The 17,280-nt window shown below is 44.8% G+C and overlaps 7 protein-coding genes across 9 annotated transcripts; 2 read left to right on the forward strand and 5 right to left on the reverse strand.

The window, feature by feature from the left end:
• Positions 1–66: 66 nt before the first annotated feature.
• On the reverse strand, positions 67–531 carry RB195_004660 (uncharacterized protein; the record flags this gene model as incomplete). Its single annotated transcript, XM_064182600.1, has 1 exon — positions 67–531. The coding sequence occupies one exon, from the start codon at positions 529–531 to the stop codon at positions 67–69; it is 465 nt and encodes a 154-aa protein (XP_064033867.1).
• A 6,410-nt stretch (positions 532–6,941) lies between these two features.
• Positions 6,942–9,560, forward strand: RB195_004661 (uncharacterized protein; the record flags this gene model as incomplete). The annotated part of the gene is made up of 5 exons (XM_064182601.1): positions 6,942–7,065; positions 7,257–8,160; positions 8,274–8,649; positions 8,721–8,829; positions 9,169–9,560. The coding sequence occupies 5 exons, from the start codon at positions 6,942–6,944 to the stop codon at positions 9,558–9,560; spliced, it is 1,905 nt and encodes a 634-aa protein (XP_064033868.1).
• A 97-nt stretch (positions 9,561–9,657) lies between these two features.
• On the forward strand, positions 9,658–9,945 carry RB195_004662 (uncharacterized protein; the record flags this gene model as incomplete). The annotated part of the gene is made up of 1 exon (XM_064182602.1): positions 9,658–9,945. The coding sequence occupies one exon, from the start codon at positions 9,658–9,660 to the stop codon at positions 9,943–9,945; it is 288 nt and encodes a 95-aa protein (XP_064033869.1).
• Positions 9,946–12,212: 2,267 nt separating this feature from the next.
• RB195_004663 (uncharacterized protein) lies at positions 12,213–12,515 on the reverse strand (the record flags this gene model as incomplete). 2 transcript variants are annotated; one of them, XM_064182603.1, is made up of 1 exon in its annotated part: positions 12,213–12,515. In XM_064182603.1, one exon carries the CDS (start codon positions 12,513–12,515, stop codon positions 12,213–12,215), a length of 303 nt encoding a protein of 100 aa, XP_064033870.1. The 2 variants fall into 2 exon arrangements, with proteins under 2 accessions (XP_064033870.1, XP_064033871.1); XM_064182604.1 differs by having other exon boundaries at positions 12,213–12,512.
• Positions 12,516–12,768: 253 nt separating this feature from the next.
• Positions 12,769–13,137, reverse strand: RB195_004664 (uncharacterized protein; the record flags this gene model as incomplete). The annotated part of the gene is made up of 1 exon (XM_064182605.1): positions 12,769–13,137. One exon carries the CDS (start codon positions 13,135–13,137, stop codon positions 12,769–12,771), a length of 369 nt encoding a protein of 122 aa, XP_064033872.1.
• A 246-nt stretch (positions 13,138–13,383) lies between these two features.
• RB195_004665 (uncharacterized protein) lies at positions 13,384–13,719 on the reverse strand (the record flags this gene model as incomplete). The annotated part of the gene is made up of 1 exon (XM_064182606.1): positions 13,384–13,719. The coding sequence occupies one exon, from the start codon at positions 13,717–13,719 to the stop codon at positions 13,384–13,386; it is 336 nt and encodes a 111-aa protein (XP_064033874.1).
• Positions 13,384–15,048, reverse strand: RB195_004666 (uncharacterized protein; the record flags this gene model as incomplete). Of its 2 annotated transcripts, XM_064182608.1 has the most annotated exons (3): positions 13,384–13,852; positions 13,945–14,366; positions 14,458–15,048. In XM_064182608.1, 3 exons carry the CDS (start codon positions 15,046–15,048, stop codon positions 13,384–13,386), a joined length of 1,482 nt encoding a protein of 493 aa, XP_064033873.1. The 2 variants fall into 2 exon arrangements, with proteins under 2 accessions (XP_064033873.1, XP_064033875.1); XM_064182607.1 differs by lacking the exons at positions 13,384–13,852; positions 13,945–14,366 and having other exon boundaries at positions 14,422–15,048.
• Between the last annotated feature and the right edge of the window lie 2,232 nt (positions 15,049–17,280).

Raw genomic sequence — 17,280 nt, forward strand, 5'->3', positions numbered from 1 at the left:
ACTCCCACGTCCAGCGTAGAGAGGAGGGCTTCTGAAATTGCGAGATCCCATGAATGGTCTTAGTCGTCATGAGAGCCTCTCCCCTTGGTCATTCCACTGTAGGGCGTGGGTCCCGATGTGAAGTTCCTCAGGCGTACTTCTTGGGCCAACCTTGGCATTGAAGTCGCCAATTATGACCTTGTAGAAGGCATGATCTTCTCGGTAGACCTTCTCCTGGTCCATATAGAAAGCTTCGACTTCTTCTTTGTCGTAGCTTGATGCTGTAGCGTTCGCGACGAAGGTAGTCAAAGCTGGTGTTGGACCACATTTTATCATCCGCAGACGTCCGATTCGGGTCATATGTTGTTCGAAAGAGTCGATGTTCTTTGCCGTACCCGTGTTGACGAGGGCGCCAACTCCACCAACACCTCTACTGTCGCATGTTCCTAAGAACAGTTCTTCTAAAGTTTCATGTAGGGCATTGAGAGGGTGACGCTGTCCCGTCTCGGTCAGTCCGATGACGTCGTAATTGATCTTATTGGCTTGCATCATCAAACCTTCGATATCCGCTTCCGATGCAACAGATCGTCATCCTAGTCCTTTTCCGTTTCGCTAGCCTATATGACTCCTGCAACCCCGCTCTTCCTGGTGCTACCGTACCAGGCTTTCCTCCGGAATCAGGAAACTCTTTTCTATTACTGTGACATGCAGAAGAATTTTAAAACCCATGGGCAGGTTGCAAGTCTCTAGTCCCATGAGTTTTTGGGAGAACTTTCGTTCTCTCGGAGTGGATATGTGGAGCTTATTTGTTGGAGGCGAATTTGAACCGCCTCCCTTGCACCTCCCAGTCACTTGATTGCAGGCTTTTGGCCGGACCACTAGAGGGATCACAGTCGGTTAGTCGCGAGGCTACTTGGCGCGTCCCCGGGTGGAGGATAGGGGGCTTAATCGCAGACCAAAAGCGACCTTGTGCCTGCCAAGAGACGCAGGTGGATTCAGGGGATGGACTCCCTGTTTCTGCTGAGCCGGGACTGACTTATATCGTGCGGGATACAAGGGTGATATAAGTCAGTCCCGGTTCACCAGAAACAGGGAGTCCATCCCCTGAATCCACCTGCGTCTCTGGGCAGGCACAAGGTCGCTTTTGGTCTGCGATTAGCCCCCTATCCTCCACCCGGGGACGCGCCACGTAGTCTCGCGACTAACCGACTGTATCCTTCTAGTGAGGGAGATCCGTGGGTCTTAATACACGCAGGGGGATAAGTAAATGTTTACGTAAATTTTCTAAGAAATCCAGGTGAAATTCCACTGTGTTACCTGAATCCATCGCTCAACTATTTACGAAAAGTAGAAGTCGCGTAAGTTCACGTAGTCGGTTTCTCTTCAACAAATTACAGCAGCAGCGTAATGTAGTATTGTATGCTCGTTCTGATGAATGGACTCTCAAACCCATGTTTAAACCCATTTAGATTTATAATTCTTTTTATACAAAACATTTACACATAATTCCAAAGTAAAATAGAAAAGTAATTTGAAAGTATGAAATAACTCTAGCGAGGAGACCCCTTCCCTTCTGTTTTCCTTGTTTGCGCGCTCTGCTAGGGGTTCTTTTCAGAATTTTTTTTTCAAACAAATGGAGCGACGATTTGCAGCGCGACGAAAAGTATGCACTCCTTCGCGTCTTTTTTCGTTCTTCAATCGCGCTTCTCAATCTGCGCTACTTCGTCGTCGTGTAGTTCATCGAACCGTATTGTGCGACGCAGCAAGACTATAAATTGAGTTCAAATAATTAGTTGAAAGCGGAGAGAAACTCCGAACTCAGTCGACAACAAGTACTTGAATTAATTACTAATTAATTATTATAACTAATTACTTCACACTAATTAGATGTGACATCGTCAATTCTCTGCCATAAATAGCTGAAGAAACAAAATCTATATTACTAACACTTTATTTACTCACAAAATACTGAAAATTTTAGTTATGCATGATACTTTACGACAACACTTCGTCACAGCCATTGATTTAAAAAAAGAGTGGACTTTTATTTTAGAAATCCGGCTTAAGTGAACATCACAAATGGAATAATTGTTGTCCACAAAATATCAGCAATTTGTAGTAGTGATTATTTCTTGAATTGATTACGGGAGCGCAAATCCTGAAGCACTTCCTCAGGCGAAACACCCAAACGTTCGCCGCCTCAAAGGACTTCGGATAAACGAGCTTCGATGGCGTGTAGAACTAAATAAGTGAAATTCTTATACTACTAACACCAGTCATTATTCTGTTTATAAAATAACAGTTGCAACTTAACGCTGTTTACATTTACGACCAACATCACTCAAGTGCATTCAATCAGGAACTGATTTAAAGGCATCACCCCACGAATCTGAGGTGGTGCAGATTTCAGGTGGAGTATTTCGTATACGGGATGGGAGACTATGGAGAGGGGGGCGATTCCGTCCATTTCTTCCTAATTGCCGTAAAAAACGGCTCGGAAGATGCTGCGGCGCACAAGGCTGGCGCGCTCCAATAAAACTTGTAGTGGAAAATAGCGCGGCGGAACACTTGAAGCCGTGTCTTCCAAGCCGTTATTTTACCGCAATTAGGAAAGAATGGACGGAATCACCCTCCTCTCCATGATCTACGATCCCGTATACGAATACTCCACCTGGAATCCGTATCACCTCTGATTCGTGGAGTGATGCCTTTAAAGACATCAGCATACGAATCCGACCTGGTATGGATTTTCGATCGACAAACTCTATATGGGGTCGTGAATTGCGGGATCACGGGTGGTTCTGCTCATATGTCCTTAATCGCTGCAGGAAAAACAACGTCAAAGACTCCGTTTTCCACGATGTTTTCAGTTGCAACGCGCCACTGCCGACTACGTGAACCTATGCTACTTCTATTAAATAGTGAGCGATGGATTCAGGTCATATACGGTGGGATTTGACCGGAATTTCTCAGCAAAATTTACGTAAACAATTAATTATCCCGCTGTATGTATTTAGACATTGAATGGAGGATTTTATTGGTTAGAGATTCTGTCGGATCATGTGACAACAGGAATATGGTATCAGTAACTTTCAGAATAAAGCATCAAATTTAATGACCTTTCAGCCATACAAAAATATCCTGGGGATGAGTGTCAACAGAAACAGCAATATCGACAGCAATTTGTAAGCAATGATTTTGTTATATACAGAAAAATAAATAGTTAGGTTCATTTATATCTCATAAAGTAGTACTACGTATATTAATAACCTGTTTGTGAAAGTACACTTTGTACTGAACGAAGGTTCGTGTGTGAGTTCACGTTGAGTCGGCTGCCATTTCGAGTGCTCGCTGCTGACTTAAAATGGGAAAAAATGCAAAAAAGCAGGAAAAAAGTTTGAGAAGTTTTTTTTTGTTCTGTTGATTTGAACCACAAATAATGTTGTTATAATCTTTTTATTCTTGGATAATGTTTCGGCGAGTTTACGTTCTTCAGAACCTCTTGAACGGGTGAAATCGGAAGTAATTTATCTGGACAAGTGCCCTATCCACTTAATTGAGGAAAATCCTTCGTCTATTTTGCGTTTTCTCTGGACCTTCAGAGCCTTAAGAAAGGATGAAAATTCTCGATTTCGTCCGTTCTTCAGGCTCTGATGAACTGAAGAACTTGCCAAGACGTTGGCCAAGAATGAAAGAAATGAAAGAAAATCGTGCCTTGCTCAACTCAACAAACAAATACAGAAAAAATACAAAAATAATCATCATGCGTAGATTTATAGAAAGTCAAACACGGAGTCTACTGCGTAATGTGCCAGCCTTATTCTTGAAGGTTTGATTTAAAAAAAGGAACTTATTGTCGAAAACGTTTCTTTGTGGCAAAATTCAGCGCAGATGGTTTGGAGCAAAGATCATCAACGTTAGAAAAATCCCAGTTCTATACCTCGTCAAACACCCAGTTCTATACCTTGTCAACCTTGCCTTTAGAACTTCTAAGATGTATAAAATCAGTTTCAAGAAGAGTTCACTTTTGAAAGATACATAGATACTGCACCTGTTCTCAAGGACGAAAGCCTCACCTACTCATTTGTTCAATCGAGCAAAAAAAACGCAGGAAAAATAGCTTCATCTGGATCCTACGAATCTGAGGTGGTACGGATTTCAGATGGAGTATTCGTATACGTGATCGTAGATTATGGAGACGTGGATAGATCCGCGCATCTCTCCTTATTAATACTCTGTGTCGTCCTTTAGTTCGTTCGTCGCGGAGGTTTCGTCGTGACCCTCAGATGTGAAGGCAGCATACCACGTCTCTGACGTGGTATGGATTTTCCATGGAAAATTTCTATACAGGGTCGTAGATTGCGGAAAACCAGGCGGTTCCGCTTATTCTCTCTCCGCAGTCGCTTTAGAAAGCAGCCTTGAAGCCGCCGTCCTTTTTTTTACAACGGCTTGCATTGCAACGCGGAACACTTGCGCACGCACCGCATCCGTGAGCGATCGGTCGAGGATTAACAGGATCCCTTCACCGGCCTATTCATGTTAAGCTAATGAATAGGCTGCTGAGGGAGACGAAACATGTACGTAGAGTCGCGTTCTAACGCACCTTAAACTAAAGCGATTTCCATGCCGTTTCTTACGACGATCGCGAAGAGATGAGCGGAACCACGTGGTTTTCCGCAATTTACGATCCCGCATAGAACTGTTCTACGAGAAATCCGAACCACACCAAATTCATGGTAGGCTGCCTTTAAAGTTTTGAAGTTCAGTCGGGTTTAGGGCAGCATACCACGAATCTGAGGTGGTGCGGATTTCAGGTGTGTATCCGTATACGGCGTCGTAGATTATGGAGACAGGGTAGTTCTGCTCATCCATCCCTATTAATATTCTGTGTAATCCTTTAGTATTTCTAGTAGACTTGAAAATACTAAAGGATTACACAGAATATTAATATTATTACTATTGTATTGTTAAACATTTCATATCTTTATTATATGTATGAATTTTTTATATTTTATTCTTTAATGGTAAATATTAATAAAATATCTGTACCAAAGGAAGCAACGACGTCACTACGACCTCAATCAAAATAAACTACTACCGTAGTAAAAATAAAAGAAGGAATTAGCTTAGTTCTGAAAAGCTTACACAGGCGAAAAGTCGTTGTAATGTATATCTGAGCTGATCTCATTGTCAACAGACGGAGAACTGTTGCGAGCGGATTGCATTTCAATATGATCATATCGTGTAGAAAAAAGAGCATCGGATTGGTTCAACATATTTTCCCCAAAGGTTTCAATTAATTTTTGTTGTCGGCAACAAAAACTGTTCCGAAAAACAAGAAGCACGCAGGGAACAGTGGCTAGGATTTCACTTGTACGCGATGAACGGGGAGATACGTAATCGTCGTTCACCACAGCGCATTGAATGGGAATGATCACCATGGTAGATTATAAGGTAATCCCTTGACCATGCTCGTACAATATTCCGCGTATTGATCAAATAGCGTGGATAGATTACGTGGAAATACTAGCGTGGTGCAAAAGAAGCTGGCGATTCGACGATAAATTCAAATAAAAAACATAACATCAGGGTGAGAAATCTTTATTCATCGAAGTATTCACCACCAACACCGATAACTTAGCTCCATCGTTCGCGACCGAATGAAATCTTCGAAGAAGTGGGACTCCAGGGACTCAAAATAGTTGAGCACCCAGTCACGGCCTCACCATCATTTTTGGTTTTGACTGCTTCTCTTTCAGAAAGTGCTGCATCGAGCGAAATGGGTGATAATCACTTGGACGGATATCAGGAGAATATGGCGGGTGCGGACTTCTCATCCAAATCCTTCGATTCTCTGCTGTGTGATTTGCGCAACATGCGGCTTAGCATTGTCAAGCAAAAGCTTCACGGAAATCATTTTCGCACCCCGACATTCTATTGTTTTGCACAGTCTTTTTGAATAAGGTAAACAACAAACAAAAAATTTAGATGTCGGAATAAATAGCAAACAAATATGCAAACATTTATAAAAATAGTGCCGTTAGCATCGCTCGTTTCTGATAAAAGAGAGCTGACACCTCTCGACAGTATCTTTTGCACTATCCTAATATTATTCATGGAGCAAAAAATAAACAACATGAATGTTTGGAAGTGCAAAGTGCTCCTTTAACCTGTTTGATTTTAGAATATTAACGGTTGTTGACCACGTACATAATTATTCACTAATTAAAATGGATAAAAATGAAGCTAATTGAGGCTCATCGTCACGCATAGGGGAATTTTACATTCATTCACTAGTGTGACACAAACACAATACAATTTGACACTTCACTAAGACAATTACGTATTTAGCGCCGATGACGAATAGATATGTACGTCATGGGATGCACTTTTTTTTCGTACAGGAGTGTTCCACTTAAAGCATCACTCCATGAATCTGAGGTGGCGCGGATTTCAGGTGCAGTATTCGTGTACGGGATCGTAGATTATGGAGAGGGGGGCGATTCCGTCCATTTCTTCCTAATTGCGGTAAAAAAACGGCCTGGAAGATACGGCTTCAAGTGTTCCAGCGCGCTATTTTCTACAACGAGTTCGATTGGAGCGCGCCAACGTTGTGTACGCGCCGCATCTTCCGAACCGTTTTTTATGGCAATTAGATAGAAAAGGACGGAATCACTCTCCTCTCTATAATCTACGACTCCGTATAAGAACCCTCCACAACGGTTTACTGCCTCATAATGGAGGTGACAGTAGGCATCGAACTGCGATGCACAGCGGAGGTTCTTCCTCCGGCAGGGTCTCCCAAGCTGAGAAGGAGCTCGACACAGCCGACATTCTGACTTCTCGGAGTCGGAAGCCTAGCTAAGAGTAAACCACTGCTAAGATTCACCACCGTCTTGGCGAAAGGTCGCAAGGTGGCTCCCTGATCCATATAGGTTGTACGACGACCTGTGGTGAAAGCTATGTTCGCCGTGGCATGGCTGCTTAGTTTGGGGAAAAGTCTTTTTGCCACTCCAGCATATACACTGCCTCAGTACCCTGCACACTGGGCCCTGCCGTCTCAGACGTCGGACTGTAGGGCGACCGGTGAGAGGCAATCAAATCTCAGGTTGTTCAGGACGTCATTGATTCTGGACCAAGGCGACACACGCACGACTCGCCATGAAGACTGTCTCAGACTGTGTACTTACAACGCGAGAACAGTGTCCACAGACGCTGACCTGCATGCCTTTCTCGGAGCTGCAGAGCGTATCAAATTTCACGTGATTGCTCTGCAGGAGACCAAGGAAAAGGGAGCGACGTAATGCAGATGAATATCGGTGCACTCGTCATTCGTGGAGAGAAGCTCCCGTCGCGAAATGTAGGCGGTGTTGGTTTTGTTGTGCACCCATCTGTCGTCCATCTGATCGATTCTCACGAGATCCTGTCACCTCGTCTAGCCATTCTTCGCCTCCGCCCTCTGCGCCAAAAACCCATCAGTATCATCAACTGCTACTCACCAACATCAGCAGCTGATGAATCCGAGTTAGACGAGTTTTACGAGGAGGAAGTAATCCGCAACGAGAAATCCTTCTACAAATTCGTTGTCGGAGACTTCAACACAAAACTAGGAAAGGCCACAGAAGAGGAATACAGGATTGGAAGATTTAGACTAGGGGACCGGAATGAAAATGACAATCATCTCGCCGGGCTGTTGTCCGACGCTCGCCTCTTTCATGGGAACTCTCTTTTCATGAAGAAAGATCATCGTCGGTGGACATGGGAATTGCTCAATGGCGCGACTCGTGCGGAGATCGACCACATACTCACCAACCGGAGGTGGTGTCTACTTAACTCCTCAGTAGTACCATCCCTTTGTAGTGGTTCTAATCACCGACTCCTTCGTGCGAAAATACGACTCAACCACACGATGGAAAAGAACATCTGCTATCGGCAACGAAGGAGAAAAGAAGTCGTCTACGACGATTGCGTACTCGAGGACTCGTTGTCCCGAGGTGACTGGCACATCGAGGAGGACCCAAACGTAGACTACGAGATGCTGCTCAGAGGATTACGAGCCTGTGCTGAGTGTGCCTCGAAGCCGCGCACGACAAACTTGGATCAATTTTCGAATACCACCAAGGAATTGTTGGAAAGAAGAAGGGCTTTGAGGCTTGATCCGAATGCATCGCACATTGAGCGGTTAGTAGCAAACACTAGCTGCAAAAAGTGTTGAAGGAGGATCTTTTAAAATACAGGTAGAAGAAGATTCTGGAAGGAGTACAAAGAAGAACGAGTCTAAAGAAGTGCCGCAGGGATCTCCGTGAATATAGTACTCCGCTAGCAACCTTGCTGAGCGAAGACGGGACTCGCACGTCTTCTCGTCGTGAGATGGAAATCATTACGGAGAGGTTCTACTCGAACCTTTTCTGTTCATCAACTCCTGTGTCAAGCCCGATCATCCCCACTGGTGATGCTCCACCACGGATTCTCCCTTCGGAAGTTCGAGTTGCTATCAAGAGCATGAAACCTGGCACAGCCCTCGGACCTGATTTCGTATCAGCAGACTTTCTTCAGGCTGGTGGCCATCCGCTTCATGTAATCTTAGCAGTGCACATGACATCCTACCTTCAAAAAGAAAGGATACCAGACCAGTGGAAGACCTCGCGGACCGTTTTATCCATAAAAAAGGTGACCGAGAGGGCCTTCGGAACTACCTTCAGATATGCTTGCTGAGCGTGTTATACAAAATATTCACCAAGATCATCCCCACGCGCATATCTAGGACGCTGGATGAAGCCCAGCCTCAAGAACAAGCTGGATGGGTTCAGCTGCTTGGACCACATCCAGCCCGTGTCGAGGGTCATAGAGGTTTGCCGGAAATACCGCCTGCCCCTTGTTCTAACTTTTGTCGACTATGAGAAAGCCTTTGACAGCGTAGAAACGAATGCAATATTGTCAGCGCTGGTCGATCAAGGTGTGGACGATCATTTGTGATGACATTAGCCAATTGCTACGATCGATGCACGACTAGGATACAGCTTTTCCACCGCCCTATGACCACACCCATTGGAAAAGGGGTACGACAAAGCGATACTATGTCGCCGAAGCTGTTCACGGCTGCATTGCAATGGATAATGGAATTACTTTCCTGAGAAGAAAGGGGCATATGTGTTGATGGAAGATTTCTCTCGAACCTTCGTTTCGCAGACGACATCGTTCTCTTTTCGAGCAGTACCAATGAAGCAGAAACGATGCGAAACGAATTGAACGAAGCAGGGAAGAGAATAGGACTACGAATAAACAGAAAGAAGACACAGTTCATGAAGAACGCCCACTGCGAGGACGGAGGGAAACTTGAAGGCTCCCAAATCGTGGAAAGTTCGTCATACGTATATCTCGGACGTTCTATGAACATGAAAAACGATTTGAAGGAAGAACTGAATAGAAGAATGAGAGCAGCATGGGCAGCATTCGCAGCCGTCAGGGAAGCTACGGACCAACTGACGGACCAAGATCTTCGTGCCCATGTGTTCGACTCGACAGTTAGTCCAGCGCTTTTACGCTGCAAAGACGTGGGCAAACACCGCTGTCACGTCTAGGAGGCTACTTACTACCCACAGAGCCCTTGAGAGATGTCTTCTGAAGTTTAACCAGCGCACACACCTAGCCGGTCTTCGCAGCTTCCACATAAGAGGAATGTCCCGTCTTCTCAACACAGCGGAATATGTATCGAAAGCGAAACATAAATGGGCCGGTCACATCATGAGAAGAATCGACGATAGATGGACTAAAAGAACGCTTGAGTGGATCCCAAGAGATGCTAAACGCCCTCGAGGGAGGCCGCCAACGAGATGGTGTGACGTTTTCGCTACACGGATGGACCAGTTGGGAGCTCAGCTGGATACGGCTCAAGGACCTCGTCAACGTCACTCACGAAGCTTGAGAACATCTTGGATGACAATGGCGAGGGAACGAAACGAGTAGAAGAGATGCTGAGGCTCACACGTCCAGTGAAGATGGGCCATCTAAGTATGTAAGTAAGCATCTAAGTATAAGAACTCTCTACCTGAAATCCGTACCACCTCAGATTCGTGGTATGCTGCCTTTAAAGGAGGCGTATCACAATTTTGATGCTTTGCGGAACCCGAAAACACCGAAAATGTAGCGTTCGGGTAGTGGATTGCGGAACTCAGCTTGATTTTGCTCATCTTTCCCAAATTGTCGTTTTTCAGTTGCAATGCGCCGCGTCCAACTGCGAGCGGTCGAAGATCCATAGATGTTTTCTCACCAACTTATTACAAAAGGAAACAAATGAATAAACTGCTGAGGGAACCGGATCGTGCACGTAGAAGCGCGTTCTAACCTACCTCGTGAGAACTAAAGCGGTTCCCACGATGTTTTTTTACGACAACCATGGAGGGATTAGTGGAACTGATCCGGCAATCAGCAACCCTAACTCTAGCGTTTCCCTGCAAATTCCCTCACCGCGTCAAGTTCGAGGAATGCTGCCTTTGAGTGGATAGAAATCACGAAACCTTAATATGGCTATGAATTTCGGACTACCTCTTAGGGTTGAGGATTTAGGTAGTGGGTTTCCTGTTCGAAAGAATCATACCTTTTTCAAACAAACTCCATGCGTAATGTATTGCTCGCAAATACCTTATTTTGTTCCTGAGCTTAAGAAAACTAGTACGGTTCCCACGCCATTTTTCTCGTCGATTAGGAAGGAATGAGCGGAACTAGGGTTTCGCGATCTATGATACTTTAATAGATTGTTTGATAGAACCACCCGAACTATAGTGTCCAAACTCTTTCGCTATGTGACTTCCGCACCGCGTCAAAATCGTGATACGCTGCCTCAGCAGGTTAAGACATTTTTATGAAATTACTCCAGTTGTTTTTTTTTTGGAACTTACATGACCTTCTTCAGCTGCTTCGGAAATCTCTCTATACTGCGCTTTTGGTGAGTTCAACGATGTGAAACTTGCGCCATTCCATGTTTTTTTCTGACTATTCCATGTTTCTTGACCTTACGGGGCATTTGTGGAGCAGTCGGTTAGAGGTTCGTTGTTGCCGCACGGTATATGGTTCGAAACCCAGTGCAAAACACACCTTTCATCCCTTCGGTATCGATAAATTGCTGCCAGACTTGTCTGGGAGGATAAAAACACTGACTTGGGACATCGGCAAGAAACCACAGGTTATAGTATAGGCCAACACACGTTCCAAAACCTCAACGATTACGAATTCGTTCAAGATCTCCTAGTAGTCGTGAAACAAAAGGCTATGTATTAATTTTACATGAACCGAGGGCGGGTGTAGTGCAGTCGGCAAGAGGTTCCCCCGTTTACACAATCCATCGGAGGTTCGATTCCGCTCTAGTGCTCACCAAGTCTTTCAACCCTACGGGGTCGATAAATTGGTATCGGACTTGTCTGGGAGGATAAAAACACTTGATACATCCGCTGCTGTGGAGAGGTCATTGACTGTCGATCGCTCGCTCGTAGGATGCGGCGCGTGTACAGCGTACGGGTGCGGGACGTTCTAAGGTATCTCGTTGGAATCAAGGCTGTTTCCCACGGCGTCTTTCAAGACGACTAATAGGAGTGAATAAGCAAGGGCACGTTTATACTCGTAATCTACAGTCCGATCTTCATATGGTTTCGAAGGGATCCCATCAGCGTGAATTTCATGATGTACTGCATTCATACGACCAGCTTATCTCTCTGTATTGCTATTCCTTGTGTATCCATAAAATTCAACTGATTTTTTCGATCCTAAACTGACTGGTCTCACTCAATCGGAAGTTGCGAATTCAAATCGCCAATAAGTGTTGTATGTAGTTGAGAAATATCAACTGAACGCTTATATCTTCATTCGCTTGTTCACGATGCTAACCTAGCATTACTGCTAAATAAAATAACTGCACAGCTTCAGGAAATCCACTAAAAAAATTCTTCGTATATTAGCTTGCTCTGAAAAGTTTATGACTTACTTACTTAATCGGCGGGCTGATGTCATCGCCTGACGTGATTACCCGCATCTTCGCCGAGGTGTGCCGTCCTTGAACACAGCTCTGCCCAACCTCCTCGATCTTCTGCGGGAGCTTGCACAGAATCAATCCATTCGTCGCTTTTCCATATTCTGCGAAACCTTACGTCACGCCTGAACTGCCTATCCACGCCGAGCGTCCTCAGATCTTCTTTCACCACCTCAGTCCAGAACTTCCGTTTTCGGCCAGGTGGCTTCTTCTAGCTCGAACCCGACGAACTCCTCAGAACTCGTTGAACAAGGCGATCTGCCGGTCTCCTTAATATATGACCAAAGAGGCGAAGACGATTTACTTTAGCCACTTTCGATGGCGGTGCAAGATGTTGATGTTTTCCACGTGTCATCCGCCGGTATACCACATCAATTTCTGCGTAAAGATCTTGATTGTGACATACCCTATGCCAAAAGTAGCCAACTAGCCGTCTAAGCAGCTTTCGTTCCGTGCAGTCAAGCCTCTCCATAACCGTTGTTGGTGCTGCCCAAGTCTCCGATCCGTACATCATGATGGGGCGAATCGCGGATAGGTATACTCGCAGCTTGACTTCGTTGGTGATGGGAGTCGAACACAGGCATTTCGTTAAGGAGTTAAATGCAGAAGTGGCCTCAGCGTATCTTTGCTAAACATCTCTCTCGTAGCTGCCATTGTTCTTCAGCGTACAGCCTAGGTAACAGAACTCATCGACGAGTTCTATCGGTTGTCCGTCCACCCTGATTCCCGTTCGAGGTCTCGAAGAGATCCACATCTGTTTGCATTTATCAGGGCGTAGGCGTAGTCCATAGGCTGCAGCCAGCTTCGATACAAGGTTGACAACATGTTGAAGTTTCGTACTGCACAATACTGACAATGTCGGCAGGACACTGGTCGACTGTTCTTCGCATAATGTCGTCGATTGCGAAATTGAACAAGAAAGGTCCTGCCACTGCTCCTTGTCTTATTCCAGTTATCACTTCAAACGGTGTTGTACATCCGGCTGGTGTTCGATCTGCAGCAGTTGTTCGTTGATTCATGTCATCAAGCAAGCGAACGAACTTTCCTGGTACTCCATCGGCGCTCAGCGCGTTGAGAAGACGGCCTCGATGAGGAGAGTCGAACGCGGCTTCAAAGTCCAGAAACTCTAGTTGCATTAGCTTCGAATACTGCTACCAGATTTCGATCACTCTCTTGACGATGAACACCTGGTCAATCGTAGATCGACCAGGACGAAAGGCTGCTTGCTCGTTGCGCGTTGTTTCTTCGCGATGTTTAATGAGTCGGTCCAGGATAATGCGCTCCAATACCTTGTACATAGCACGCAGCAAAGAGATTCCTCGATAATTCCTGGGGTCCGTGACGGATTTCTTGTGGAAGGAAATTATGATAGCGTGTCTCCACTAATCAGGTATCCTTTCGTCTATCGATATTGAACGGATGATCTCTGTCATTCCACGAATCCCAGACGGAGGAAGATATTTTAACATTTCTGCGCTAATCCCGTCGTCTCCGCCAGATTTTCCATTCTTGATTTTTTGAGTAAAGACCAGGACCTCCGACTCGGTCGGTAGCTCCTCGTTAACCGCATGTGTCGGTCTATGAACGTTTTCGAGTTCAGGAGCTGACGGTACTAGCCGATACAGCAAGGTCTTGAAGTGTTCCTTCCAAATTGGAAGGGTTGCTTCACCGACAGCTACCCCATTGGCAGTGTTGAGGACAAGGGAACATCTTTTCATTTTGCCGCTATACTGTTTTAGTAGAGCATAGGCTTTCCGCGGGCTTCTGTCCTCCCACGCCTTCTCAAACTCCAGCGCTCTTGATGTCCACTCGTTATCGCGGTCTTGTTGCAGTTGACGACGCAGATTCCTTCTAAGGCGCTTTCCCGGTTGAAGTCAATAGCGCTGCGCGCGACACATAGAGAATTGTATGTGGATTTTGTTTCCACAGATGCAAAGGCAAACTTCTTCCGCGGCAATAGAACCGGGAGCGTTTCCCTTGCAGTGTCCTGGATGCACTTTGTGAAGGAATCCGCATCGCTAAACTTCTTCCTGGTCCGTACTCCAACATGAATAGACACACGTTGGCGGAATTTTGTTCTGCATTCATCGTCTTTCAGACCTGCCATGTCGATTTTCGGTTGAAGGGGAACTCCTCGGTTTCTCCTGTTGAACCGTATCTTAAAGCTGAGAAGAACTGGACGGTGGTCAGAGTCGAACGCGACGTCCCAAACAGCTCTAGATTTTCGGATATCTGACTGAGGAATGTTCCTCGCCAGAACGTAGTCTAGCTGAAGCTTCAAGGTCCTCATCTTCCGTTTGCGCTGCTCTTCAGGCGTCAAAAGGGTTGACCTCTGCCACGTGAGCTGATGGCGTCGATGATTCCTCTTAAACGTGGAAGCGATGATAAGGCCCGTCTGTTCGCACAAGTCGCCCAGACGGTTACCGTTGTCTGACGTGCGCTCCGCTGCACAGTACCATTTTCCTAGCACATCGGATTGCTGTTCGAGTCCCAGCTTCGCATTTGCGTCGATTCCGACAATGACCACCTACTGGGCTTGGTATTTTAGACATCAACGCATTGAGTTCATCACAGAAGGCGTCCTTACTGATGTCCTCAGCGGTTTCCGTAGGTGCGTGAGCACTTATGATGCAGAGTTTACGTCCTCTGCGATCCCGCAGTCGTAGAAAGGCGCATCTAGACGACATTGAGCAAAATTCCTCCACTTGGTTCTTGTAATCGTTCCTCACAGCTATCGCGCACCCACCTACTTTGTTCTCATCAGCATCGCCGCAGTATATGGTGTAATTTTCGATTCTGATGACGGGCCGATCTCTCATGCGTGTTTCCTGCAGTGCAGCAAAGGGCACACAGAGATATCGCAGAAGTCTGGATAGAGCGGCTTGTTGGAGTTCACTCGATAGTGTTCGGCAGTTCAGCGTGACGAGACGAATGGTTGTTGCCAAAGATTCCATGCTCCCTTCAGGCAGTTGACCTTTCAGGTTATGGGCTTTGGCGGTGTGCTGGACGACAGCACCTTTTTGCAATGTATGGGAAGCTTTCGCCATATAACAGTGCAGGTTATATAGCTCGTACGTTGCCAATGCGTACACTCGAAAGCCTGATTGCGTTTAGTTAAAGCAGGGCTACCACGTGCAGGTAGCAATCAGACTCGTATACGCGGCCCCTGAAAAGTTTATATTTTGATGATGGAAAAAAAATTCATTTTCATTTTGGCGAAAAAGGAGGTAAACGTTACCCGTCTCCAATTTTTAAACGAAAAATGCTGTCATTTCCTCTTGTGAATTTTTCCACAAATCATACATAAATAATACACGATAACAAACAATAATATATAAATGATATAAATGATATTGTACTCGACTGTTTTGAATGATGCTTCTTGGGCGAAAACGTTGGGACCGGCGCGAAGGAATCCGCTGATATTATCGAGCATATGATCATACAAACTGTGCCCTTTCAGCATACATAGTTGAGGAAGTCGTCAGAGTGAAAGTTTTTCTGTGACTGAAAAGAGGCCGGCCGAGGTATCATAGTGGACCTCAATAAGCCGTGAGCTCACTTCACAACTTTTTTTTTGAAGTGCTAAGTCATGTTAAAGGACAAATTTCAGAATTCAGACAGAATGGATTTGATTGAAGAGCTCTGTGAACTTTCCTGGCAGCCTTTACTTTGAACCACACCGATCGTTCTTATCGAGGTGATCTTAAGGTATTAGCATTCTGTAATGTGAAGTTGTGGAAATCAAAAAATTTCCATCAAACCTCGTTTAAAATGTGATTTATGCGCAATTGACAGATAAGCCTGAGCTTAAAGGCATCCCCCCGAATTTGAGGTGGTACGGATTTCAGGTGGAGCATTCGTATACGGGGACGTGGATTACGGAAATAAGGGTGATCCCGTCCATTTCTTCCTAATTGCCGTAAAAAACGGCACGGAAAATACGGCTTCGAGCGTTCCGGCGCGCTACTTCCAACAACGGGTTCATTTGGAGCATGCCAGCCTTGTGCACGTGCCGGATCTTCCGGGCCGTTTGTTACGGCAATCAGGAAGAAATGGACGGAATCACCCCTCTCTCCACAATCTACTGTGCCGTATACGAATACTCCACCTGAAATCCGCACCACCTCAGACTCGTGGGGTGATGCCTTCAAGCGTAAAGCTAATTCGCAGTATATTTCCCTCCGCTCGTCGAGCTGTAAAATAAATATTGTTGTTAATTCAGGGTAGAGGTAATAGGTCCATCTTATGAACGTTTCACTCTTTCACGAAGTTATTCCTTCATTTTATTTGTGAAATTATCGATACGTTACGGTATGCTAACTACAGTTGCGTTACGTCCGTTACATCTTCTGTCTGTGAACATAACAACACAGATGAGAGGAAATACAGTATTTCTGACTCAAATCAGATCCGATGACGTCAAGAGGTTGAGAGGTCCATTTTTCAAATCCAAGCCATTGTTCTATGGGAGGGGATTTACTACATCTATAACTCTCTCTCTCTCTCTATATATATATATATATATATATATATATATATATATATATATATATATATAACTCCTCGAAGAATCGAAAGTGTTCCTTAGGGAGATATTGGAAGATTTTTCCTCCTTTTGGGCAGATTGTGAGATTTCCGTGAAGTTTGGCTGTTTTGAATTACCTTACCTCCCACAATTTCTGGCGTGTAGATTTATTTGAAAAGGACGATTGTTATTTCACATCAATTTTCTCTTCAAATGCACAGAATACATGTATCTTAAACTATTTATCAACTAAATATGTCTGCTTCAACATTTTCAACTCTGATCGACTATTCTCTCTCTTTCTTTTTGTCAGGGAGGTCCATCCACCTCGTCCAGAATGCTGATTTCTGAACATCGCGAACTACTAAGAAAAAAGTGAAAGGGTAATACAATATTACGAGAATGTGGGAAAAAATAACATAATTAACATAGAACATATTCTACGAGCTCGTTAGAACTAATAAAACAATAAATTAGACAACATCGGACAGCATCGGAATAGGAGAAAAATAAAAAAATAAATAAAATCAAATATCATAAAAATTTCTGTACACATGAGATCATGTCGTGACGCGCTGCGAAATTCGATCCTTAACATCGACGAGATACAAGAAAGAAAAATAAAATTATAAAAATAGATAAAATAACAAATAACATGAACGCATGAGAAATACAGAATCGAAAAAGTAACTTGGTACGACTAGACTAGACTCCGACCGTTGTATGTATGTCTGAGCACGTATAATGATTG

This window comes from Necator americanus, chromosome I, assembly GCF_031761385.1.
Source record: "Necator americanus strain Aroian chromosome I, whole genome shotgun sequence".
NCBI classification, from domain to species: Eukaryota; Metazoa; Nematoda; class Chromadorea; order Rhabditida; family Ancylostomatidae; genus Necator; species Necator americanus.